The following is a 25,534-nucleotide window of genomic DNA, read 5'->3' as shown; positions in this document are numbered from 1 at the left end:
GCAACGTGAGAATTGAAATATGGAGACTTGGGCATCAGGGCCCCCTTTGCTCATGGGCCCCTGGCCTGTGCCCAGTAGGCCCTTGCAGTAATCCATCCTTGTTTGTACTGTATGGTTCTCTCTCCCCCTCACCCCCCCAGACCACCGGCACATGTTCCACCACACCCACCACCCGCTCTCCACCCACCTGCCCCCGCCCCAGCGCTTCCGCAAGAGGGTGCTCAGCATGGACCGGCGCCGCAAGAAGAAGCGCAAGAAAAAGAAGACCTCCATGCCGCCCTCCGAGGTGACGCCCACCATCCACGAGGTGGACGAGGAAGAGGCCGAGTCCGACGCGGAGGGACAGGGTGCTGCGGTGACACCCACCGAGGCGCCCGACGATCAGCCACAGGTAGGCCCCCCGTGCCGGCCCGCGCACACGGGGACACACTTTTTCATAAGCTGTTTTTCCATTTCAAACACTGGTAAATATTGCATTTCGATTATTGATCTGTTTAGGTCCAGCATCTGTGGCGTGATTGTCACCAGTTTTTCCCAGAGATTCTGTCTGTCTTTGTAGGTATATGTGAAGATTTGGGAAGGCAGGTCACTTATGCTCTAGCCTTTTTGGTGCTGGTCCACTTCAAAGAGACTGGTCTAAGGATGACTGGAGCACACATGATACTTTTTGCTGTTCTTTTATTGTGGTGCAAGCATGACTAACGTTTCGACGCAGTGCGTCTTCATCTGAGTTTTATATGTGAAGATGTTGTGGCATGCATGTGAGGAGACAGTCCCCCATAAGCTTAGATTGTCTATTTCAAACGCTGAAAAATATTGCATTTCAACTTGTACTACTGTATGTCTGCATTTGTTTGGCATCCTCTTGTCTGGTGGCATCGCATTATTTTGAATCTGTTAAATCGGCTCTGTAGCCTCTTTGTGCACATGGGCCTATTGACTTACCGGTATTGGTGAAAATATTCAACCACATCATAGCAACATGATTATGACATTACTGAGAGCCTTAAGTAACAATTACAATTTTGGTGACAGTGAGGTTATAAAATAGGCTCTGCGCAAAGGAGTTAAAAAGCAAGTTCTTATTGTGCGAGTTGAAAAAGGTGTCTGCTGAGCCATGGACAGAACAAGTCAGGGGACTATAAGACTCGCCTTCTCCCTTTTTTGCCAGTACAGCAAGACGAGAACCGCAACAAAGCGCTGAACCCTGGCCAGATAGCAATCTGCTGAGTGTAAGTTTAACAGGTAGCTTACCCTCAGATGGGCAGAGATACCGGCATATAGAGTGACTGGCTACAGTAGGAAGGGAAGGGGCATGCTGGGAGTGATACCATGACCTCAGCCAAATATGACGAGGGCAGACGACACTGAAGGTAGGTGGTGTTGTGAGGGTAACTGAGGTGTGCGGTTTATCCTCTCAGTTTGTCATGGTCAGCGAGGGAGGAGGACTGGGTCAAATATGACCAGGGCTGACACTGAGGGAAATGTCGAGAGGTTAACTAACTGAGGTTTGTGCTTGTGCTCTCAGTTTAGTATGAGCGTCGAGGCGGACCTGGGCCAAATTTGACGAGGGATATCGTTATAAAGATGCAATGTTGTTAGGGTGATTCAGGTGTGTGTTTTTGTGTTTTCTCTTTAGCATGGACAAGGAGAACTTGGTCAAATTTGACGAGGGCTGAAGCGAGGATAGCAATGTTGTGATGATAGAGCAGAGTAGAGTGGAGTAACTTCATTGTTCCCCAGGGGGAAACTAACTTGTATACGGTACCTAACTGATGTGTGTGTTTTCCTGCTGTCAGTTTAACATGGGCAAGTGAAGAGTACCTGGATCAAATAGGATGAGGAATGACGTGAAGATAGCAATGTTGTGAGGGTAACTGACTGAGGTGCAGAGGTGGAAGAAGTACTGAGGTTGTGTACTTAAGTAAAAGTAGAAGTACCCTGCAAAAAAATAACTCAAGTGAAAGTAAAAGTTGTACACCAAAAATGTACTTAAGTAAACGTACTAACTTTTAAATGTACTTTTTGAGTACAAAAGTACAAGTATGTCTGCCTGTTTGATCTAATTGGAAAATTGCAACAGTTTTCGGTTCTATTTGAACATGACTATGGAGTCCTGTTAATGTTTTTTAAAGTATCTTTTCGGTCTGGGTGTCAGTTTGAAAGAGGGGCTTGGTCCCACCTCCCTGCCCGCAGCTGAGGCAGCTCAAATATCCACGAAACACAACAGGAAGACCTAGGATAAATGTAATAAATGTAACTAGTAACTAAGTCCTCTTCTAGAAATGTAAGGAGTAGAAAGTACAAGTAATTGTCAAAAAATGCAATTGAGTGAAAGTAAAAATCTGCATTTTTATTTTTACTCAAGTAAGTACAAATTACAGAAAAATAATACTTAAGTACAGTAAGGAAGTAAAAATACTTAGCTACATTCCACCTCTGCTGAGGTGTGTGTGTTTTTTGTTGTTGCTTTGCTCTCAGTGTAGCATGAGCGATGAGGTGGGCCTGGTCCAAATGTGACGAGGGCTGACGACATGGAGGGCTGATTGTTGTGAGGGTCACTGAGGTGTGTTTTATGCTCTCAGTTTAGCAGGGGCAGTGAGGAGGACCTGGGCCAAATCGGACTAGGGCTGCCGTTGTGAGCTATGGCACTGTTGTTAGGGTAACTTACTGTAGGTCTGTGTTTCCTTCTCTCAGCTTAGCATGGACAGCAAAGAGGACCTGAGTCAAATAGGTTTGGCGACGGCTGACGTTGAGGGAAATGTTGTGAGGGTAACTACCAGAAGTGTTTTTTTTTTAAGGATAAAATATGTTGTGAGAGTAACTGACTGACTTGTGTGAGTAACTGACCGAGGTCTGTTCTCAGTTTAGAATGGGCAATGAGGTGGGCCGGCCTCGTCCAAATGTGACGAGGGCTGACGACTTGGAAGACTGATTTCTTTACAAGCCTTTGTTGGTTTTTTTCAGACAGGACAGTGAAGCGGAGACAGGAAGTGAGTTGGGAGGGAGAAATGGGGAAGGTCTGGCAAAGGACCCTGGCTGAGAATCGAACCCGGGTTGGCCATGTAGTAGATCAGCCATGGTAGAACTGGAGGGCTGATTGTTGTGAGGCTAGCTGAGGTGTGTTTTTTGTGTTTTCAAGTTTAGCACGGACAGCGAGGAAGACCTGGTCCAAATACGATGAGGGATGAATAATGACATGATGAAGGGCGTTTTTGAGTGTTATTGTGAGAGTAAACTGACTGAGGAGTGTGTTTTTGAGTGTTATTGTGAGAGTAAACTGACTGAGGAGTGTGTTTTTGAGTGTTATTGTGAGAGTAAACTGACTGAGGAGTGTGTTTTTGTGTCCTCAGTTTAGCATGGGCAGCGAGGAAGACTTGGTGGATCCAGAGCCCTCCAGTAGCTTCCACATGGAGAGCGAGCGGCCCCCAGAGGGAACCCAGCAAGGGCCCGGCCCCAGCCAGAAGGAGGAGGAGGACCCGGAGGAGGAGACGCAGGAGGAGACACAACAGGGGCGACAACAGAGGAGGGAGGAGGAGGAGGAAGAGGAGGACAATGAAACACCTAGCAGGTAGGCTCAGGAAAAAAGGGAAAAGGGAAGTCCTGCGAGGATCCAACTCTTCAACACAGGTGCTCAAACGGTCTTTGTGGGAAGTAAATATCAAAAAAGAAAGCGGAGGAAACTGTGGCACTGTGGCAGTTTCATTGTTTTTACTTTTCTTTAAGGCAACAAAGAACTAGCAGGTAGGATTGTAAAGTTTGGACGCGATGCTCAAAACTGTCAAAATAAAAGTTGGAAGTGAAATATGCTGCTGACAATCTAATGTTATGGTAGAGGAGAAGGAGGAAGGGAAGGTGGGAAGGGGAAGCACCCAGCAGGTATGGATGTTATGCTTGGCCTCGATGCCCAGAAAAAGCTCCATCCAAATAAATGCAGGAGATATACAAATAAAAACATGTGCTGTTGACAATCTAATATTATGCTGGTGTAGCTTGGAAGGTGGAACTTGGATTATGGGAGAGGAGAGATGAGACATTAGATGTGGCTAAATCTGATTCAACAGCAGTTTCGTTTTGCTTTCTCCTCTTTGTCCTTGTAATGCTCTTGGTTTCGCCTGTCCCTCTTGGTAAATATTTCTCCCTTTTTGTTACGTTATAATTTGACACATAAAAGTAGGGCTTGACCAAAACATACAGGAAATACTGCCAATAAATGAACATAATTTCATCTCTTTGTCTATGGTCTGGCTGTGGAAGGCCGTTGCCTGTGCAGCCAGAAGGCATATTATTTTTGAATCTAATACATCCTGAAAGGACATGGGGCAACATTGTGTGTTTACAGCCAGGAAGCTGTGTGTGTGTGCATGCGTGCGTGTGTGCGTGTGTGCGTGCGTGCGTGCGTGCGTGCGTGTGTGCGTGTGTGCGTGCGTGCGTGCCTGTGTGTATGTGTGTGGATATAAGTGATGTTTCATGGTGATAATTGCCCAGGAGCATATATGTGAGCACTCTGTCTGGAAACCCATCTGGCTTATAAGAACACATGGCAATCAGGGTATAAATTATTGGTTAAGGCGATGAATAATGCATGGAAGCAAGCTGCGCTCGCCCTACAGTGATGTTCAGGTACTACGTGCTTGCCCTCATATCCGGATGAACTCGTACGAAACATTTTTCACACAGATTTTGTTTGTCGTTCTGTGAGTAAGATGGTGGAAATTAGGACAATAGGACGTAGTGCTGCGGAATTAAAATGTGTGAGGAAGCGGCATGTGGTTTTGCTGACGCAGCAGAGGGTGAGGTGAGATGTCTGTCTTCTAGCGCCATCTGCTGTTTACTCAGTGTAATGCTGTTTAGAGGATAATTACGGTAAGTCTTATGGCAGATGTTCCCACACTTTTTCTGCTGGGACCCCCTTTTGCACCTAAGAATATTTTCGCGAGCCCGCCCCCCCATATTCTAAACATTCCAAACATTATTTTTCCGTTAATATTGCTAAATTCTAATTTGATATTTACAGGAGATGGTTTTATAATTCAGTGCTGATCTTTACTAATTTATGGAGTTATGGTAACTATTAACCTGTGTTTTCCCCCATTTTTATAAAAAGTCCATTCTGTCTGCGACCCCCTTGCAGTATCTCTGCAAAGCCCCCCAGGGGTCTCGACCCCCCGTTTGGGAACCACTGCCTTATGATAGGCTATTACAGTATAGTGTTGACAAAAACCAACACAAATCACTATACCCAGTGGTGCGGGATTCAAAAGAAATTGTGGTAAATGATATAATAATAAGCTAGAAACCTGATTGGTAAATTATGCATTAATATTAAGCTTAGATATTATTAAAAGGCAGGCAAGCACTGAATTGCTATATTAAGAGGACCAATACTCCCTTGACTACGCTGCAGTTTGTATACTGTATGCTTTTTATGCTCTCTTTCTATATTATTATATTGTTCTAGATATGGAACTTGAGTGCACTGTATACAAATGATGCTACTTCATTCTTATTTTCTCACGTGCTATAGCTGACCTTTTGTTGGGTAAATGCAGGGTATGTTTGTTTTTCCTATATTTAATCGGTAAACCTTGCACATACACATTGCTAATTTTCTTCAAATATATTCTTTGCAGTTCTTACCCGTTGGCTGTTTTGCAGCCATATTATGTGCAGTCAGTGCCTGTCTGTAACTAGAACACAGGCAGGTTTTAAGGGATGCTTGCTGTCAAACTAAAACATAGTGGTCAGGTATATTTGTGCTAAGTGCACGTCTACACCTTTAAATAAACTTCAACCAGTCTTTGTTGCCAGACCAAACCAAGGAAAATAACCAACAAAGAGAATGGGACTGCAGTGAAACCTTGACCACCTTGACCACCATGTTTCATTGTCTCTGTTCAATTATTTGCTTTGTGTGCAGATCTCTGCAGATACCAGGTTTATGAAGACAAAACTAAAAATAATAAATAAATAAATAGAACTGTATTCACAGTTCCAATTGTAAATTCTATGGGGCATGGCATAGCCAAGTTCAGGGGTATTGACTGTTTGATATAATGTATTAAAAAAGTTAGAGGTAGTACCACTGTAAAAGATATTACCCTGCAGAGCTGTATACAGTAGAGGTAGATGTGAAGAGTTCAGATGCAAAACCCCCTAACTCCATTTCTGAAGACCTGCACTTCTATATTTTTAGAGAACCCCGTTGTTGGTTTGGTTTACATTCATGTACTTGATAATACATATAAATAGTTATATTAGATAAATCAAATAAAAAAAATATATACAACTTTGATAGCTTTGTATTAAATAAAAATTAATTAAGATTATTTTCTGAAAAGGCACTTAGGGGGTTTCGCATCTGAACTCTTCATGTGCTGTTACAGAAGTAATTACAATACTAGTGGTATGGTATTACATGGTTCCAACATTGTAACACTAAATCAAGTAGGTAGCAGGCTTCACTCAGGTTTCTTGATAACTTTTAAGGGTGCTGTCCCAAATGAATACTTAGAATCAAAGAAAAGTTGCACACTGAGGAAGGCACACGCCGAAACGCGTCTGTGCACAGAAAAATAAAGAAAAAAATTGATGCAAGGTCCGCCCCCCTTTTCTTTGATTCCAACATTGTAACATCATACTGCTAGAGTTGTAACTACACCTGTAACTTCTACTTCTACTTAATACAACTCTGGTTGCCTGGTCCATTATACAGTAGACTGGCTAGAGTGAATCTATGAGGTCCCACCATTTTTGTTTACATTTTATAACTCTGTAAGATTTCTAAATGCAGCGTACTTACATGTAAACAAACTGTCACACTGTCTACAAAGTCACACATCTCTTCTCCTCTTTGCATGTCCACTTCAGGTTCACTCCATCTCGAGAGTCTTGTACTGTACTTACTTTTACGCATCAAGTTGTAGCAGTGTGCAGAACTGTCTGCAAACTGTCACCTAGTCACACATCTCTTCTCTTTGCACCGTCACCCTTCGCCCCAGGTTCACTCCGTGTAATGTATGTAACATGTAATGCCATGTAATGTAATATAATTAGGGCTGTAACAATACACTCAACTCATGATTCGGCTTATATCACAATTTTTTGACCTACGGTTCCGTATACCTCACGTTTTTTTTTTTAAATAAGGGATCTTTTTGATAATCATTTAAATGTAGAATAGATTACAAGACGCTACAAATCATTTTTTTCAGTTGAAAAATAATAATGATAGTATCACATCATATCATGTGGTTGTTTTCTGGACTTGAAGGGTAACAGAACTTTGAAAAGGCATGATACTGCGCGATACAGTATTGTGACTGTGCGTGTCGCGATTTCTCGGTTCGATATAATCGGTTCGATATAGCCCTAAATATAATTATAATCTCTGCTCCTCTTTGCCTGCCCATCTCCAGGTTCACTCCATCCCCAGAGCCGGCCGCGTCCAGCAGCAGTAGCATCGGCAGCAGTAGCAGCAGCGGCGGCCATGGCGGTGGCGGTGGTGGTGGTGGTGGTGGTGGTGGTGGTGGTGTGAGCACGCGCGGCTGGTTCCGCAGGAAGCCGCTGCACCACCGCCTGCAGGGCGCCCAGCGCACCAGCTACGACCTGCGCGAGCGCATCTGCATCGGCAGCATGACCGCCATGGAGACGGCCGTCTACCAGAAGGTGCCCACCGACGAGGCCGAGGCCCAGATGCTGGCCAGTGCCGACCTGGACGACATGAAGAGTGAGTAGCTACTGTGTAGTATGGACGACATGAAGAGTGAGTAGCCAGGCCCTAACGATAGGGCCGATTCTGACCCGGGTCATTTGCCGATCCTCCCCTGTCTCTCTCTCCCCCCACTCATTTCCTGTCTCTCCTCCACTGCCACAAGGCAAAAAAGCCCTACAAATATATTTTTAAAAAAAGAGAGTGAGTAGCCTATTGTAGGGGACTACTGTATAGTATGGACGACATGAAGAGTGAGTTGCCTACTGTAGGGGACAACTGTATAGTATGGATAATATGAAGAGTGAGTAGTAGACTATAGTAGATGTCAATATGAAGAGTGAGTAGTCTACATGAAGAGCATACCGGTCAACCCGCTCGTTTTCCCCGGGAAACTCCCTATTTCTGACACTTGGTATTTTCCGTATTGGTATTTTCCCAAAAATATCCTGATTTGCATGCACAGGAGGGCTGATTATGAAGACTGAGTGGCCTAGAGTAGATGTTGTTATGAAGAGTGAGTAGTCTATGGTAGATGTCGAGAGAGTAGGTACACTAATAGCAGGGGACTATTATATGAAGAGTGAGTAGACTAATATCAGGGGACCATTATAAGAATAGTGAATAACCTGTTATGGTGATATGAAGAGTGGGTAGCCTACAGTAGATGTGGATACGAGGAGTGAATAGCCCAGTGTTTCTCAACAGGGGTGCCGGGGCACCCTGGGGTGCTGCGGGCCCCCCTCAGGGGTGCCGCGGAAACTTGGCTGATAAATAAATTATGTAATATAATACATATTTGTCTATATTGATAAGTTAATGCTAGTCAGTGGAATCTTTCATCTGCCATTTATGCACAATAAAGTAAATATAGGTCGCCCCAGTCAGCTGCAACTTCGAACCTAGGTCATGTGACGTCTCCAAATGTGTTACTTTTCTAAGCTTTTGTGGTATCGGATGCGATGCCATGTTACGGCTTGTTGGTCTGGGGTGCCTTGACATTTTTCATGAATTGAAAGGGTGCCTCGCCTAAAAAAAGGTTGAGAAACACTGGAATAGCCTACTGTATAGTAGGGGTGACAGGAAGAGTGAGTGGGCCAACCCAGGCCAGTAGGGGGCAGGAGGGTCAAAGGGAAAAAGGACTCAGATGATACAATACAAAATAAAAGTCCTCTCTTGCCTCCCCATTGCCCTCCTGCATTTTTAAGGGGTTAAGCCAGAGAAGTGTTGTCCCTAGGCTCACAGACACTACACAATGCAAATTAAAAGACATCCAGTCATCAGTCTGTCCCTGCCTTAGAGCTTTGGCCAGACATTTTTGGCCCAATGAAATAATTATGAATACTCACAGACACTATACAAATACAATATAGCTAGAGGATCTTCCCTACATCAGTTTATCTCACTCCACTCTACCTGTTAAGAGGTTTTGGCCATATACAAGATTTTGAAAATGTATTTTAGTGTAAATAAATAGTATGAATAGTGTCCTTACAAGCCCCCTAGCCCTTGCTGAGCACTTAGAATCACCCTAGAATCACCCTTACCCTTAACCTCATGGGTTGCCTTGCCTAGTGATCCTGACTTGCACCTCTTCATTCAGTTCAGCAGTGGTTGTTATTATGAATTTCACGTCGTCCAAGAAAACTCGGTTCCCCCTGCTCCTCCGATTCGAGGGCCCGTATTAATGTGCGGTCAGCATGCTGGTTCCTGTGTTTTCAAGTTCACTTAGCGTCTAGCCCCGAAAAAGGCTACTGCCTCTCCTCTGACAGAGTCATCATTGTGGTCTGAGGAAGCCGTGTGGTTGTGAGGATTAGCGGAGTGTGTGCCAAGAGTATTAAAACTTTAATCTGCTCTTAATCTTATCCTCAATTTTTTGTTGTGTCGGAATGTGGCCGATGGGAGGATGAGATGGCGGGACAGCCACGCTAGAAAGTTTTGGGGTCTCATCTCCGGCCCCAGGGGATCTCTTTTTGTCATGTCATGCAGCCTCGATTCTTGGAAGGGTGAAACTGGGAGACACATCACATCAGCAGTGGTGGACAAAGTAAAAGTAAAAAGTAAAAAAAAAGAGACACGGTTTCTGTCCAACACAGGTAACTTATCTGAGTAAAAAATAGACCAATGTACTTGTCTTACGATAAGCTGATTCTGCATAAATTGGATTGAGTTTGTGGTGGGTCCTTGTTAGGTTTTTATTGTCTTTCAGTAATAACAGTCTATCTCAATAGGTAGTTACAATGGAGTAAATGGTGTAACAGCTATGTAATATCACATGCTACAGCTGTAATTACACCACAAAAGTACTTTTACTTTTACTTGTCCACCACTGCACATCAGGCCATGCTAGAGTGAGAGAGAGAGTGGGAGAGAGGGAGAGCGAGAGAGAGGAAGAGAGAGAGAGAGAAATAGAGAGAGAGACTCATTACGGACGGAGTGGCGAGGCAAAGACACGCTGGCTATTTGTTTGTTAAGTTTTGGGGCCGCGTTGGCAGCCATTTTGGTTTTACTGGAGAAACAGAGGAGGAGAGGGCGGCTTTTTGCGGTCTGTGGGCACGTAGTCCGTCGCATGTGTTGTGGCGGCTGGAGTAAGTGCAGCCTCATCTTTTTGGCATCGACCGACCCGTCAGGCGGGGGCCCTCGAACTCATCCCAGCCTCGTTAAACCCCAGTAAACAAAACGCTGAGATTTTTCGGAGGAGTTGCGGTTTGGGTCACCGGCGCCCCCCTCCACCCCACCCCACCCCCAACCCTGCATTCATATTGCAATCGGACTTTCGGTTATTTTTTCCCCTCCAAGTGAATCGCTTGCAATAAAGCAGTCTCATTTGGAAGGGCCCCGGAATAGCTAAACAAACCTCAAATGCTGTGGTGCTCAAGTAATGAAATGCTCTGCGATACTAGGGTATAATCAGAGGACCCTGTCACTGACCCCTGGAGCTTTAAAAGGCGTGCTGGTTCGGGGGGACCCAAATGGGAATAGCCAAATGTGATGTATCGTCTTCATCATCAGATGGGCTTGAGGATTATAAGCACCATGATAAACCGCTGCTATGCATTAAATGCCACATATTCCGCCCCCGTCCCCAGCATGCGGAGAGCAGGCCCCATGCCTGTCTTTACCAGAGACTTCGCTGCAAAGCCTTTGTCAGCATCCCTGATGTTAAAGGGGAGGCGGGGGGTGGTGGTGGTGGTGGTGGGGGGGGGGGGGGGGGGGGGGGGGGGTGTAGCTGTGGTGGAGGAAGATTGGAAGAGGGGGTGGCTGAGGGTGGAGGGTTTGGAAGGGGATGGGGTTGGAGGGTAGGGAGTAGGTCTAATGCCACGGTCCTGGAATAGGGATGGTGGAGGATGGAAGAGGAGAAGAGAATGAGGTGGGGTTTATGTGTGTGTGTGTGTGTGTGTCGCGGGGGGGGGGGGGGGGGGGGGTGTTGGAGCCAGATACTATGCTCCTTCACTTGTTAAAGAAAGGGGGGCAGAGGTGGGGGGGTCCTATGCTCCTCCACTTGTAGTTAAGGAGTGGACAAAAGAAGAGGGGGGACGGCGGAAAGAAGAGTTTAGGGTGGTTAGAAGGGAAGGAGAGGGGAGAGGTAGAGGTGGAGGAGGTTGGGGTGGGATGAGGAAGTACGGGGGGGGTGATCGGCGGGCAGTCCAGTCTGATCCCATGCTCCTCCACTTGGCCTCCCAGCTGTTGTGAGCTGAGCGCGCTCTGTGAGATTTGTGGTGGCATGTCTGCCATGGGAACAGTCCCAAACAACTCTCTGCATTAGAGCCGGCCATATGGTCCCGTCCTGCTGTGTTGCAGGCAGCCCAGGTCTGGTCTGGGAAAGCGTTCGCTTGCTCCCCTTCCCTTCCCTCCCCTTCCCTTCCCTTTCTCCTGAAATATACGTACGCATGTATACTGCGAAGCGTTTACCTGCGGGAAATCAGGCCTGTGATCTGACTTCTTCTTGCTCTTCTGTTCCGATGGATGGATAGAGACATCTGGATAGCTGATCAAGAGAAAGTGACGCAGATGTTTTAATTTGATAAGCATGTGTTGTCATTAGAGATGCACAGGATCCAAGATCCGGTTCCGGATCCGGCAGGATAATAGGGTTTTTCACAGGATCCGGATCCGGCAGGATCTTAAGCAGTGGATCCGGTATCCGTCATTTACCTAAAAATCAGGATCTGGTGCATCTCTGTTTTTCAGTCAGTCTTTCACAACCCCAATTGCTGCATGGAGTGAAAGACCTTTGGAACCGGCCAGTGCAGGCAGTGCGGCAGTAAGCCAATGAGTCTAAAAAATAGTTTGAGCCAACGTAATAAAAAAGGGCCCACGTGTGCGAGTAGGCTATGTGTTTCAACCCTTTCGTAGGATCCGGGATCCGGCATGATCTTAAGCAGTGGATCCGGTATCCGGCAGGATCCTAAAAATCAGGATCCGGTGCATCTCTAGTTGTCATGGCTTTGGTCGTGTTGTGGTGTGGTATGGTGTGGTGTGGTGTGGTGTGGTGTGGCGTGGCGTGGCGTGGCGTGGCGTGGCGTGGCGTGGCGTGGCGTGGCGTGGCGTGGCGTGGCGTGGCGTGGTGTGGTGTGGTGTGGCGTGGCGTGGCGTGGCGTGGCGTGGCGTGGCGTGGCGTGGCGTGGCGTGGCGTGGTGTGGTGTGGTGTGGTGAGGAGAGAAGGACCCAATCTGAAGCTGCTATACAGTAATTCACACAAGATGGAGGCTCAGTGTGGACTACTGACCAGGGAGTGATTGTGTGTGTGTGTGTGTGTGTGTGTGTGTGTGTGTGTGTGTGTGTGTGTGTGTGTGTGTGTGTGTGTGTGTGTGTGTGTGTGTGTGTGTGTGTGTGTGTGTGTGTGTGTGTCTGTGTGTCTGTGTCTGTGTCTGTGTGTGTGTGAGGGTGTGTGTCTGTGTCTGTGTCTGTGTGTGTGTGTGTGTGTGTGAGAGAGAGAGAGAGAGAGAGAGAGAGAGAGAGAGAGAGAGAGAGAGAGAGAGAGACAGAGAGAGACAGAGACAGAGAGAGAGAGCGACAGAGAGAAAGAGAGATGTTAAATTGAGACATCGTAAAACTAATTTCGCATGCTTGGCCCTTTACTGCCCTTCGCCGGCAGTCAGAGACACCTAATCTACTCCTCTGGCGCCAGATGCACGGTGACACTACACGCTGCAGGAAGGTAAATTACACCAGCAGTGTTGCCATTGACCCTTTAAGTGCCAAAGTAACACTGCAAAATGTTACTATAGTAGTCTCATAATCTACCCCATCTGGCACCAGCTGTCTGATGGCACACAAACTGAGATAAAGTAAATGGCAACAGAAATGTTGACATTGACCCTTTAAGTGTCAAAGTAACACTGCAAAATGTACTGTAGTAGTCCTATTCTACCCCATCTGGCACCAGATGTTAGCCTGATTATCATAGACTTTCAAATCTTCTTTGAGACTTGGTCTGACCAAGAGCATAACAACGATCCTTTCCCAAACGGCATTGGTTGACCTGCCTCCCTTGGTTGGCTACTGGTTGTTTGCTTCCCGACAAAGTTGGAGGAGCTCCCGATTTTTCTGGAGCTCAGAAACGATATTTGCATTGCTCCTGGCCTGACTAGAAGCAACGCTGAAGGGTTTGTGTCACTAGGACGGCGCGGTCTGGCTAGCCAGATGTCTGATGCCACACAAACTGGGGTAAAGTAAATCACACATTGAGTGTTGATATCGACTCTCTTAAGTGTTGAATTTACACTGCAGAACGTTGCTGTGGTCACCTAATCGACTCCTGTAACACACCTGATGTCTGAGGGCATGCTGGAGTGAAATAAATAACACCTTGAGTAAATTACACTTTGAGAATTCCACTCCACAAAGTGTTGAATGAACACTGAAAAATATGTAACACTTTATAATAATTGATGCTTAAAAAGCATTATAAAGACTATCTAATGGTGAACAAAACATAAACAAATGTTTTTACTAAGCTTTATTAATGCTTTATAAAATATCTAAAAATGATGTGTTCAAGATTTTACAAACCTTTTAACAGAGTATTTTAAATCAATTTACAAAAACATTGCAAATGTTCGATAAAAAAGTAGCCTACCTATAAAATATTTACATATTTCCCACTAAATTTTCAGCAATTTTTAAATTAGCTACTTATTAGCTAAGTTTTTACAATGCCTTTTATGCCTTCATTATTATAAAGTGTTACCAAAAAATGTACTGTGGTAACCTAATGTGCTCCACTGGTACCAGATGTCCGATGACACGCTCGCTGGAGTCCATTATGCTCAGCTCCCTCCTCAGTCTAAACCCTCATCACTCACTCTAGATCAATTATATACTGTGAAAGTGGCCCATGCATGCCAGAGTACAGGTATGTACTACTTGGAGTGTAGGGCAAAATGATGGTTGCCCTCATATCGATCGATCTTACTGACTTTCACAAATGTAACTGTCTGTGTGTGTGTGTGTGTTGGGGTATGACATCAGCCTCTCTCCTCATAGTGTTGTAAGACATTGTGTAACGCGCATCTGTACTTGGCCAACTGTACCAAAAAAATTAATTGTGAGAGTGAGTTGTGAATGCAGCATGTATGCTGCCCCGTTTCCCTTCCACACTCCTCTCCTATCCCCCATCGCTCTCTCTCTCTCTCTCTCTCTCTCTCTCTCTCTCTCTCTCTCTCTCTCTCTCTCTCTCTCTCACTCTGTTCAGTGCTCAGTGGATGGGCCTGTCCTTTACTATCCCATAAGTCATTGCTCTCTCTCTCTCTCTCTCTCTCTCTCTCTCTCTCTCTCTCTCTCTCTCTCTCTCTCTCTCTCTCTCTGGCTGGGCCTGGGGCTGTAATTAACACAGTAGCTCGGACGGATCGATTATCGCGGCCAGCGACCCCGCTCGTGGCCCTTCCTGCTTTTAAGAGCACAGGGCCTCCATCGACTGCCCGGGCCAGATGGAATCGGAAACTGGGACCTTGCACTGGAACAAAAAGATTGAATTTCGGTCATGCGGTGATGGCAGGCAGGAAGGCTATTTTGCCCGTGCTCACATCCGCCTAAACCTCCTCCACTCCCCTCCCCATACTTCCCCTCTTGCTTGCCTTCCGCCCCACTGACTCCACTCCGGGTCATGGATCAGTGGATGTGGTGTGGGGTTGTGGGCTGTGACTGTGACTGACTTGGTGTCGTCCGTCCCTCCATCCGTCCTCCTAACTAACACTTGCACACATTTGTAATCGATGCCGTGGTCATCTGTTTGTGGTTTTTATTGGGGTGGTGTGTGAACACGTAGTAAATGAGGAGTTCATGCAGCCCATTCACAAATTAAATACTCACTCATTTTCAATGAGCAGCATAGTTTCGATACCTACTTTGGCAACCATACTACATAGTGCACCTTTAACCCATTAAAGGGGTGTGCCACTATTTTGGAGCTTAATACAGTTAAAATCGTTGGCTGGGGTTTATAAAGGTGGTAAAGTGTCTTATTTTTCATGTAAGCCGTTGTCTTGTTTTAAGACAAGTTAAAAGAGGGAGCATGTCGCTAAGCTAGTGAAAGTCAATGGATCCGTGTAGCATGTAGCAATGCCACATGGATGCATTGACTTTCACTAGCTTAGCGACATACTCCCTCTTTTAACTTGTCTTAAAGCAAGACAATGCTTCACATGAAAAATAAGACACTTTACCACCTTTATAAACCCCAGTCAACGATTTTAACTGTATTAAGCCCCAAAATAGTGGCATACCCCTTTAAGACACGGCTTTATACATTTGTTTTTACCAGTATGGCGTGGTGCATTACTAAAGGGCCTGTGTTGTGTCATAGTATTGTAGTGCTAGATAGTTACATTTCAATGACTATTACAGCGTGCCACTGGAGGTACGGCGTGCATTAAGGGGCTACGGAACTGCCATACTGAAAATGTTTCAGTTGTTGGAGCATTATGCAGGTACAATTCCTTCAACTCCCTTTTAGCAACCTCAGATCCATATGTCAAATACACATTCGTACATACCGTGTTTGCAATACAGCAATCTAATTTCCTATACATTCATAACTATTTATGTTTGCATGCATTCTTTTTAGTGCACATACAATTTTTCAGACAGAGAGAAAGAGATTAAATGTGAGAGGGAATTTAATGCTCTACGCTGATGGTGTCTGATGGCATTATAAATGATCAGAGCTCTGCATATCTGTGCCTGAGGCGTCGCGTCGGTACCCTCTCTCTCTCTCTCTCTCTCTCTCTCTCTCTCTCTCTCTCTCAGCAGCTCCTCTCTCCCTGTGTGGCCTGAAGAGGCTCTGCTTAGCACTGCTCAGCGCGGTGGCTACTGTGCAGGTACCAGCTGAACGTGCGAGCGAGCGAGAGAGGGAGCTAGCGTGCGTGCGAGCGAGCGAGCGAGCGACTGACCGAGGCGAGTGGAACGGAGCGCGCCAGTGCTCCAGTAGCAATCATGGTTACCATAGCGACGTGGTTGATCTAGAGACAGTGAGTGCAGCCTATCGCCAGCCAAGCTCCATGTTGTTGTGCATCTGGAGCCCACTTTGACTAAGTGTGATGCCGAGACGGCGGCGTGACTCGGCTCGACTCCACTCGCCTACCTCTCCTCTCCTGCCGTGCGTCTCGTCAGCATTTCTGGCCAGGAGGATTTTTTTTGGGAGGGGGGTGGTGGGGATGGGTGATTTAGGCGGGTGGGTGCCAGGTTCACTCCGGGGCCTAGCTTTCGCTTTCGCCTCCCTACCCTGCAGCATTTGGATGTGCGGATGCAGAGAGCAGGAGAGGGGCCCATGATATTCCTGGATTTGAGGCGACTGGCTGGCTAGCCCTCCTGAGCCGAGACAGGGGGTGTTGCTGCTGCTGCTGCTGCTGCTGCTTCTCCAAGCGTGTGACTCATCGGCGTGGTGCTGCTCGCTGTGCAACGATGGCAGTCTGGCTGTAGAAACGACAGGAGGCCCTCCTCGCCATCGCTGGCAGGGGAGATAGTGGCTGGCTACTAGGGGTTGGACAGTGGAGGCCACATGTTGGTTGGGGAGGGGTTGTTGACCCGTCCCCCCCCCCCCCCCCCCTCCTGATGCATCCAGCCACCAAATCAATTGTCAACGTCACGGAATCAACCAACGCCATTCCACAAGTGAGTTTGTATGCAGACAGAGAGATAGAGAGAGAGAGAGAGAGAGAGAGAGAGAGGGAAAAAACAAACACATTCCTATCCACAGTTCCCTTTTCCGACTGCGCCATCTCCCAGTTTGAGGTGGCTGCACTACACTGGAACAGCCCCAGGCCCTCACCCCCATAGTAGTGCGGCTTTTCTGAGGCGACTTCACATCAGTCCACTGCTGTGGTTGTTTTTGTCTGTGGACCAATAGTTTTGTTGGACAAGCAAACACATCTCTTGTTTTCCTTTATTTTGAAAGCTGATCTTCTCTAGTTTCTGTATTTTTTGGTCTCCACACCTTAGGTTTTTATAGCGGTTCTTGCTCATTTACAAGTGAACAGGCTTTTCTTGCAGAAACGTGGCTTTTTTTTGGATGCAACAGTGGATTTTTCTTTTGGACTCTGATAACAGAGCACCATAAGCATTTGGTTGAACTTTTTTGTGGCATACTCTACCCTGTTCTGGAGTGTGGAGAAGTTCTGTATGGATATATAGCCAGAGGGATCAGCTGGACTACTGACAACGAGGCCGAGCAGAGGTGAGGGACGCTGGACGAGGGCAGCTGACGAGGCGAGGCAAGGCGAGGCGAGGCGAGGCGAGGCGAGGGGAGCCGCACCCTGGATGAGCAGGGCACCCACCATCAGCGGGGAGGGGTGGAGGCACGGGCCAAAAAGATGACAGACAAAGAGGCAAAGCAGCAGCAGCCGCAGCAGCCGCACCACCACCACCAGCCAAGGATCCAGCGAGGCTCCTCCAGCGCCACGCCGTCCCACCAGCACAATGCCAACGACGAGGCGCACCACGGAGTCCTCTTCTCTCTGGAGGCCTTTGAGGACTTTGAAGAGTTTGTATTGGACTTTGACGACTATGACTTGCTGGAGTCCATCCATACACAACTTGGATCCCCAGCAGAGGAGGATGATGAACCCCAAGAGATAAGAGATAAACCCAAGGAGCTAATAGGTACACCTCACTTTAAGCCGTTAAAACACAGTGTTATGAATTTGTTGTTACCAGAATGGCAATGACTGAGTCGTAGTGCATTACTAAAGGCCCTGTGTTATGTCATAGTAGAATAGCACTATGGTAATTGACCATTCAATGACTATTACTGTACAGCGTGCCTCAGATTGTATTACGGCATTAGGGGTCATAAGGCATCACCTCGAAATTAGCCTTTACCTCTGAATCACACAATCACTGACACTGGAAATCTTATTCCATATTGGGATTCCCGAAGGCTGATATTTGGTCATTTTGATTTTATGTGACAGTAACGACAGTAACCATCAACAATAAACTGCCAAACTTTGCACAAGTTTGAGGTTAACTGCTGACACTCATTCATTCATCATTTGAATAGGAATCTCACCCATGACATATTTTGTGGTTTTAAATGAGCGTCATTATGACATTGTATGTCATTTGCCACCCTTTTTTGTGTGTGGATGAGCCTGAGGTAAATATGATTGATTAGTGTCATTTTTGAATCGAGTGGCAGCATTGATCTCATAGAGAGTCACAAGCTAATTAAAGCCAGGCCTCTCCTCTCCTACTGTGCCTAGCTCAGCGATATGACAATCAAAAGTTTGCGCTCAGGCCCCAGGATGATGTTACCGTGGTGCTCAGTTCATATATCGACCCAATGGGCCCATCACTGTCAATATGTAAAGCTTAATGAATGCATTATAACGTGTTATGCATGCATTTATAACGTCGTACAAATAGCAGTGTCATGGAAAGTGTTACCTAAAATTCTAGCTATTCATACTGTTAGTGCTCCTCCTATGTTTTTTGATGTACATGTAATTGAACTAAGTTGACCAGGCAACTATGTGGAGACATTGTATCTCTGTAGGATAGTGATATCGACCCAATGGCCCCATCAATGGACCCTGGGCCCTGGACCTCGCTGCCGACTCAGCCAAGCGTTAACGTTTGGCATTGACAACTGTTGATGAGCCAGAAACCAGACCAACATTGCCTTTGAAAGCTATTGAGGGGCTGTGTGAAGGTTACGAAACAGGCGTTTTGGGCCTCAACAGGCTTTGCTTTCAATGGCGCACATACCCGTAGAGAACGTTTTGCCTCCCTATCATGGGAAGGGCCATTTGAGCGTTCGCCTAAGGAGGAGGCTGTCTGTTTGGATAGTGCTTGGAAGTTTTACCTTGAGCCAGAGCACTTTTTTTTTTGAAAGCGTAAATTATAATGAGGGCTTTACCCCAGAGACCCGTTGCCCTCTTTCTACTTTTTATCGCTCTCTCTGAGGCACCCACTCGCTCCCTGTGGAAATTACAGCCTCTTGCGGGGTCTCACGAGGGTATGAAGGTCGTCCTGTAGGTTACGTGTCTGAACTATGACAAGTATGTCAAAACCACAAGGCGGATACCATTACACACAAAAGCACACTCCCCCTTTGTTTTGTTTTAAAACACATTGACACGTTTGAACTTGTTCACACGGGGCACACACACGCACGCAGCAGTGTGTGCTTTTTTGGAAGAGAGGGCCATGTTGTTCTGTCAATGACCTGCTGTTGCCACTTCTGTAATTATGTCGAATGAGGGATTGCTCGGGCCCTTCAAAAACCAATACTTCAGCAAATTTAATTTGCTGTTATGGGCTCGACTTTTTTATTTTTTGCCTGGGTCTTTCTTGGGTCTCGCTCGGCGCTCAGAGCTCGGAGCTGAATGTTGGCTGGCCTGTCCCTCGTCAGGGCTGCTGTTGCCGCTGGCATGATGGGAAGGCTCAATCAGAGTACAGCCAAACAGTCGTCTCCTCCTCTGTGTAGTTAGGAGAGACTACATCATGGGAGCAGAACCCGCGGTGCTGGGGACGAGCTGAGCTTGTACTAAAAGACTCAGCAGGCGAACCGGTACACAAGGGCCAGCACGAAACCTGCGGTCAGGGAGATCTGAGGGAACACGGGTCCACAGGACAAGCGTTTTGTCCCCCGTCACCCTTCTTCCTTATTTGTTTATCCCATGTCCCTGCACTACTGTGACAACACAAACCATCTGTGGCCTGAAGCTGCCTGGCAAGGGCTTCTTTTCTCATCTTCCTTCTCTTCTCTCCTCTCCTCTCCTCTCCTCTCCTCTCCTCTCCTCTCCTCTCCTCTCCTCTCCTCTCCTCTCCTCTCCTCTTCAATATTCTTCTCTCTCGTCTTCTCTCATCTCCTGTCCCCTCTCCTCTCCTCTCCTCTCCTCTCCTCTCCTCTCCTCTCCTCTCCTCTCCTCTCCTCTCCTCTCCTCTCCTATCCTCTCCTCTCTTCTGTCCATTTTCATGACTTTTGTCCTCTCCTCTCCTATATTTTGATCTCCTCCCCTCTCCTCTCCTCTCCTCTCCTCTCCTGTCTCCTCTCCTCTCCTCTCCTCTCCTCTCCTCTCCTCTCCTGTCTCCTCTCCTCTCCTCTCCTCTCCTGTCTCCTCCCCTCTCCTGTCTCCTCTCCTCCCCTCCCCTATCCTCTCCTCTCCTCTCCTCTTCTCTCCTCTCCTCTCCTCTTCTCTCCTCTCCTCTCCTCTCCTCTCCTCTCCTCTCCTCTCCTCTCCTCTCCTCTCCTGTCTCCTCTCCTCTCCTCCCCTATCCTCTCTTCTCCTCTCATGTATCTGGGGCTTCTTTGAGTTTGGCACGAGGGGAGGCTGAGGAGAGAGAGGGGCCCCCAGGAACACACCCCTTCAATTATCCCCAATTCAATAAAAGCACTGGTTTTGTGGCCTGAAATGATACAGTATTAAATCATGGGCTCCTTGGATTAAAAAAAATAAAAAAAATCTCAAGACCGTAGTGGCCTCGGGCCTCAACCACCCAAAGTAATTCTCTCTCTCTCTCTTGCTTACTCTGTCTTTGCCTAACATCGCCCATCAGAGACTGGCGAGTAGCTAGCTGCTGTTTACTGTTATTACTGTGTAAATGTGGAAGCGTAATGGGAGCACTTATTCCAAACAATGTAATTCATCACAATGGGGATTTGTTTGTGTTTCTCACTCATTTCCCCTCATTGTTCTGGCCCGTCCACATTTGTGTCTTGCGTGTGCTGTCAGCATGAGGAAACCCAACACTCCAACCCCAATGCTGTTTATTTTTATTTATTTATTATTTTTATTTTTTTATTTATTGTGTTTTTTGTAGGTCATCGATTCGAAGACAACCCCGGGGTGAGGCGCCACCTGGTCAAGAAGTCCTCGAGATGCCAGATGCCACGCACCAGCAACAGTTCTCCGCCTCTGTCCAGCCTGAAGAAGAGGAAGAAAGCGGCCGACAAGAAGACACATGAGGTGAGAGGCCAACTACCGGCCTGGCCTGGGGTGCATTTCTCAACAACAACATTGTTAACTAAGTTAGCAACTTACTTAGTTGCAATGCAATTTCCCATTGGAAACTTAGTAAGTTGCTAACTGGGTACTAGCAACAATGCTTTCGAGAAACGTGGTCCTGGTCTTGGGTGTGTTTCTCGAAAGTGTAGTTGTTAGCCAGTTGCCAGCCAACTTGGATAGTTCTCAATAGGAAATTACATTGCAAACCAACAAAGTAGCTAACATAGGTTGCAAGAAATGCACCTTCGAGAAATGCACCCCTGATTCGGTCTAATGGAGGCCAATTTTTTTTTGTGCCGGGGTGGGGATGGGGGGGGGGCTTTATTTGATAGAACAGTTTGAGATGGTGACAGGAAGCGAGTGGGGAGTGGGAGAGACATGGGGGAGAATCAGGAAATGACCTCGAACCGGAATCGAACCCGGGTCCCCGGCGTTGTGACAGTGCAGTGCCCTACCGTCTGAGCCACGGCAAGGCCTGATGGAGGGCCAACTTGACCTCACAGATGTTTGCGTTCCTCTCGCTGTGTTTTGGAGAGAACTTCATAGTTCACAGTTTCAGTTAATCCAGCATCAGTATGTGCCAATACAGCACCAATATTTGCGATGAGGTATTGCCAATAGAGGTATTCATGGAGCTTATGAGATGTGAGAGGATTTTTCACTTTGCTCTTTTTCTATTCCCAGCAGGTCATAATAGCACACACATGCAGGTATTATTCATGTGTATATATTGTACACGCACGCGCACACACACACACACACACACACACACACACACACACACACACACACACACACACACACACACACACACACACACACACACACACACACACACACACACACACACACACACACACACACACACACACACACACAGTAGTACACACATTCATATATACAGTATATACATAATAGTCTCTCTCTATATATCTATATAATAGTCTCTCTCTCTATCTCTATGTATATATACAGTATATATATATATATATATATATATATATATATTTCACACACACATAATTAAGGGTGAGTGAGGTCAAAAAAAGGCTGACATGGTGAGTCTGTCTATCAGACAGCAGCTGTAGTCTCTGTCAGCTGGGCTCTACTGCACGCAGCACCTCCATTTAGAAATGATGTGTTTGCCAATCTCATGTTCCCATAATTCCTGCATCAGTCATCGCGGCTGTCTCGTTGCTCCCTCTGTGTGCTTTAGATATGTAAGCAGCGGCCAGCACGCTAATGACTTCCTGTTGGATTAGATTGGCCCGACGGTCCTGGATAACCATTGGCTGTCAGAGTTGTCAAAGCTGTGAATGAAAACCTCATACAAATGGCCCCGTAATGAGGAGTCCCATTCTGAAATCTCTCTCTCTCTCTCTCTCTCTCTCTCTCTCTCTCTCTCTCTCTCTCTCTCTCTCTCTCTCTCTCTCTCTCTCTCTCTCTCTCTCTGTGTGTCTGTGTGTGTGTGTGTGTGTGTGTGTGTGTGTGTGTGTGTGTGTGTGTGTGTGTGTGTGTGTGTGTGTGTGTGTGCGCGCGCGCATCTGTGTGTGGTTGTGGTTGTGTGTGTTTGTGCATTTGTGTGTATGCATGTGTGTGTGTGTGTGTGTGGGTGTATTGGTGTGTGTTTGCGGTTGTGGTTGTGTGTGTGTGTTTGTGAGTGTGTGTGTGTGTGTGTGTGTGTGTGTGTGTGTGTGTGTGTGTGTGTGTGTGTGTGTGTGTGTGTGTGTGTGTGTGTGTGTGCGCATGTGTGTGTGCGCGCCTGTGTGTGTGTTTGTGCACGTATGTGTATGCGCGGGGTCGGTCAGGTCTTTGTGGAGCTTAACGAGCTGATCATTGACAAGAACCAGGAGATGCGCTGGAAGGAGACGGCGCGCTGGATCAAGTTCGAGGAGGACGTGGAGGAGGAGACGGACCGCTGGGGCAAGCCCCACGTGGCCTCCCTCACCTTCCGCAGCCTGCTGGAGCTGCGCAGGACCATCACTCACGGTAGGTGGAAAGAGGACCGCACGGGCCTGGGTCAAAGACGTGCAACATGAAATTGTCCTTCAGTGCCAATGGATACTTTTTCTTGCTGTAACTGTAAAAAAACTGTTTTTTTTTTCAAGTGCATGAAAGACAAGCCAAAAAAAAAAAATGTTTTTATTAGCACAAAAGTGCTAATTATTAGGTGATTTTACTTAAATTAAGATTGACTAGATCTTTTTCTTTGAAACTAGAAAAATAAGCTTGCTAAGATTTTCAGGTTTTTTGCAATGCATGAAGCGCCATTACTGTCAAAGCGTCAGCACATACAGTAGCATAGTACAAGCAGACGCTCTCATGTTTAGATGTTAAGTAGTAATGTGCAACAGAAATGCATTGTCTGAGATTTGAAGATGGATTTGGTCAAGACATGCAGACTCCAGTGTGTCCAGTGTATGCGCAGCGCAGAACAGTCATGTTGCTCCAAAACCGAGATGCGGGGTCTGCCCATTGGTCAGACAACCCATTAGCAAGACAGCCCATAAGTCAGACAATAAGCCATACAGGAGCATCACGCAGGTACTGTGTTAGGCTAGTACCTAGCCTAGAAATCTAGACGCCCCTAGAGGCCGCAAATTGAATTTGCTTTCAGCTGTATGGGTTTAGCTCGCTAGGCTAGTAGGCTAGTAGGCTAGGCTACACATGGGCATGTATTTTCAGACAAAAACATGCCTTTACTGACGGTTAGGGTTAGGAATTGTTTAGTTTGGGGCATAGGTCTTACTTTTCAGTAAACTCAAAAGTGAATATTTACAAACTTATGAAGCAAAATTAATTGTATACTGATAGAACATACCTTTAATAACGGTTAGGGTTAGGAATTGTTTAGGTTTGGGCATAGTTTTAACGTATGTGGTCGGACTAATGGGCTGTCGGACCAATGGGATGTAACCACTGATGCAGAGTCAGCATGTTCTACTGTGGCCCAGCATTGATGATGATGATGCGTAGATGATGTTTTGCTCACATACAGCACTGATGTTTTATGATGTGTTGCTCACGCATGGTGTGGATCGCAGTCATGATGTGGCGCCATTGCTATTGCAGTGTCAGCGCATTGTAACAAGCCCAGCGCTGATGTTACATTGCTTTACATCACATTGCTTTACATCACATTACGTTAGGAGATACATTTAGAAATCATATTTTGCTCTCTCATGTTGTGGATTGCATTCATGTACACTAGCTACTACAGTACCGCTACAAGCTCAGTTCTGATATTTTGATGTTGAGCATGTTTAATAGTCATGTGTTATCTAAGTCAGTGGTTCCCAACCTTTTTCTTCAGGGAGCCATGTTTCTTCCATTGTAAGCTTTGGTGACCCAACCGTGCGAGCGTCTGCATGAGAGGGAGTCACATGATACCCCCTGTTTCCTGCGAAAGCTCATTTTAGTTATTTTATTCCTTTATTTGTCTTTGGTCAAATATAGAATACATGTTTACATTTACATTTTGTTGCTTCTATGCATATATTATTTCAATAAATGCTTTCTCATTTATTCAACATCGGCTATTTAAGGTATTTAAAATTAAACCCCCTAAAATCAAGAAGGCCTCACAACCCTCTGTGGATCTTTGCAGACCCATAGGTTGGGTCCCGGCCCATAGGTTGGGAACCACTGATCTAAGTGACTGAAGTTGAATTGGGTCAACCGAGATACATTCATACAGAGACAGAGATACACACAGACATACAATACATACAGAGCAGCAACGGCGTGCAGTGCAGTCATGAGCACTTCATTGCTATTGCGGTGTCAGCGCATTTCCCAGCACAAGCCCAGCGTTGATGTTTTGATGCTGAGCAGTAGTGTACTGCGTTGTCTTAGCGACTCAAGTTGACTTGGGTCATCAACACACATACAGTACAGACTCGGAGCAACAGCGATGCAGTCCAGAGCCGAACCAGTGCAGCGTCCGCACATTCTGCAACGCAAGCCCGGCACTGATGTTGCATTGCATTACATTGCATTACATTAAGCAGACGTTTTTGTGGTGTTCTGATGTTGAGAAGTGATGTGTAATGCTAATGTGTGTTGCCTTGCCTGGCATTTGAGGTTGACTTCAGTCAGCAGCACATACGTACATAATAGTCATACATACTGTAGGCATACATGTAGGCTACACAGCACACAGAGCAACAATGCATGCTACATGCACAAACACGCCAGATGCTACAATGTCACAGGCTGACATCGATCATGATATTTGTAAAGGTTAGGTATTTTGGCAGACACTAGAATTTAACACACAGAGATAGTATATATACAGAGAGAGAGAGCAACAATGCAGCTTGCGCAAACACACCAGATGTTTAATATCGCAGGCTGACGCGGAGTGTGGTAT

The 25,534-nt window shown here is 46.4% G+C and overlaps 1 protein-coding gene across 1 annotated transcript in view; it reads left to right on the top strand.

The window, feature by feature from the left end:
* slc4a3 (solute carrier family 4 member 3) overlaps positions 1-25,534 on the top strand; it is an 81,451-nt gene that overhangs the window by 30,407 nt on the left and 25,510 nt on the right. Inside the window, exons 3-7 of the mRNA XM_063213470.1 lie at positions 141-391; positions 3,354-3,571; positions 7,419-7,729; positions 20,978-21,123; positions 22,971-23,151. Coding sequence (XP_063069540.1) covers positions 141-391; positions 3,354-3,571; positions 7,419-7,729; positions 20,978-21,123; positions 22,971-23,151 — 1,107 coding nt within the window. The remainder of the gene's footprint in view (positions 1-140; positions 392-3,353; positions 3,572-7,418; positions 7,730-20,977; positions 21,124-22,970; positions 23,152-25,534) is intronic.

The sequence above is a fragment of the Engraulis encrasicolus genome, chromosome 13 (assembly GCF_034702125.1).
Source record: "Engraulis encrasicolus isolate BLACKSEA-1 chromosome 13, IST_EnEncr_1.0, whole genome shotgun sequence".
NCBI classification, from domain to species: domain Eukaryota; kingdom Metazoa; phylum Chordata; class Actinopteri; order Clupeiformes; family Engraulidae; genus Engraulis; species Engraulis encrasicolus.
The sequence above is the reverse complement of the archived record's forward strand: the minus strand, read 5'-3'. Positions and strand labels throughout refer to the sequence as shown.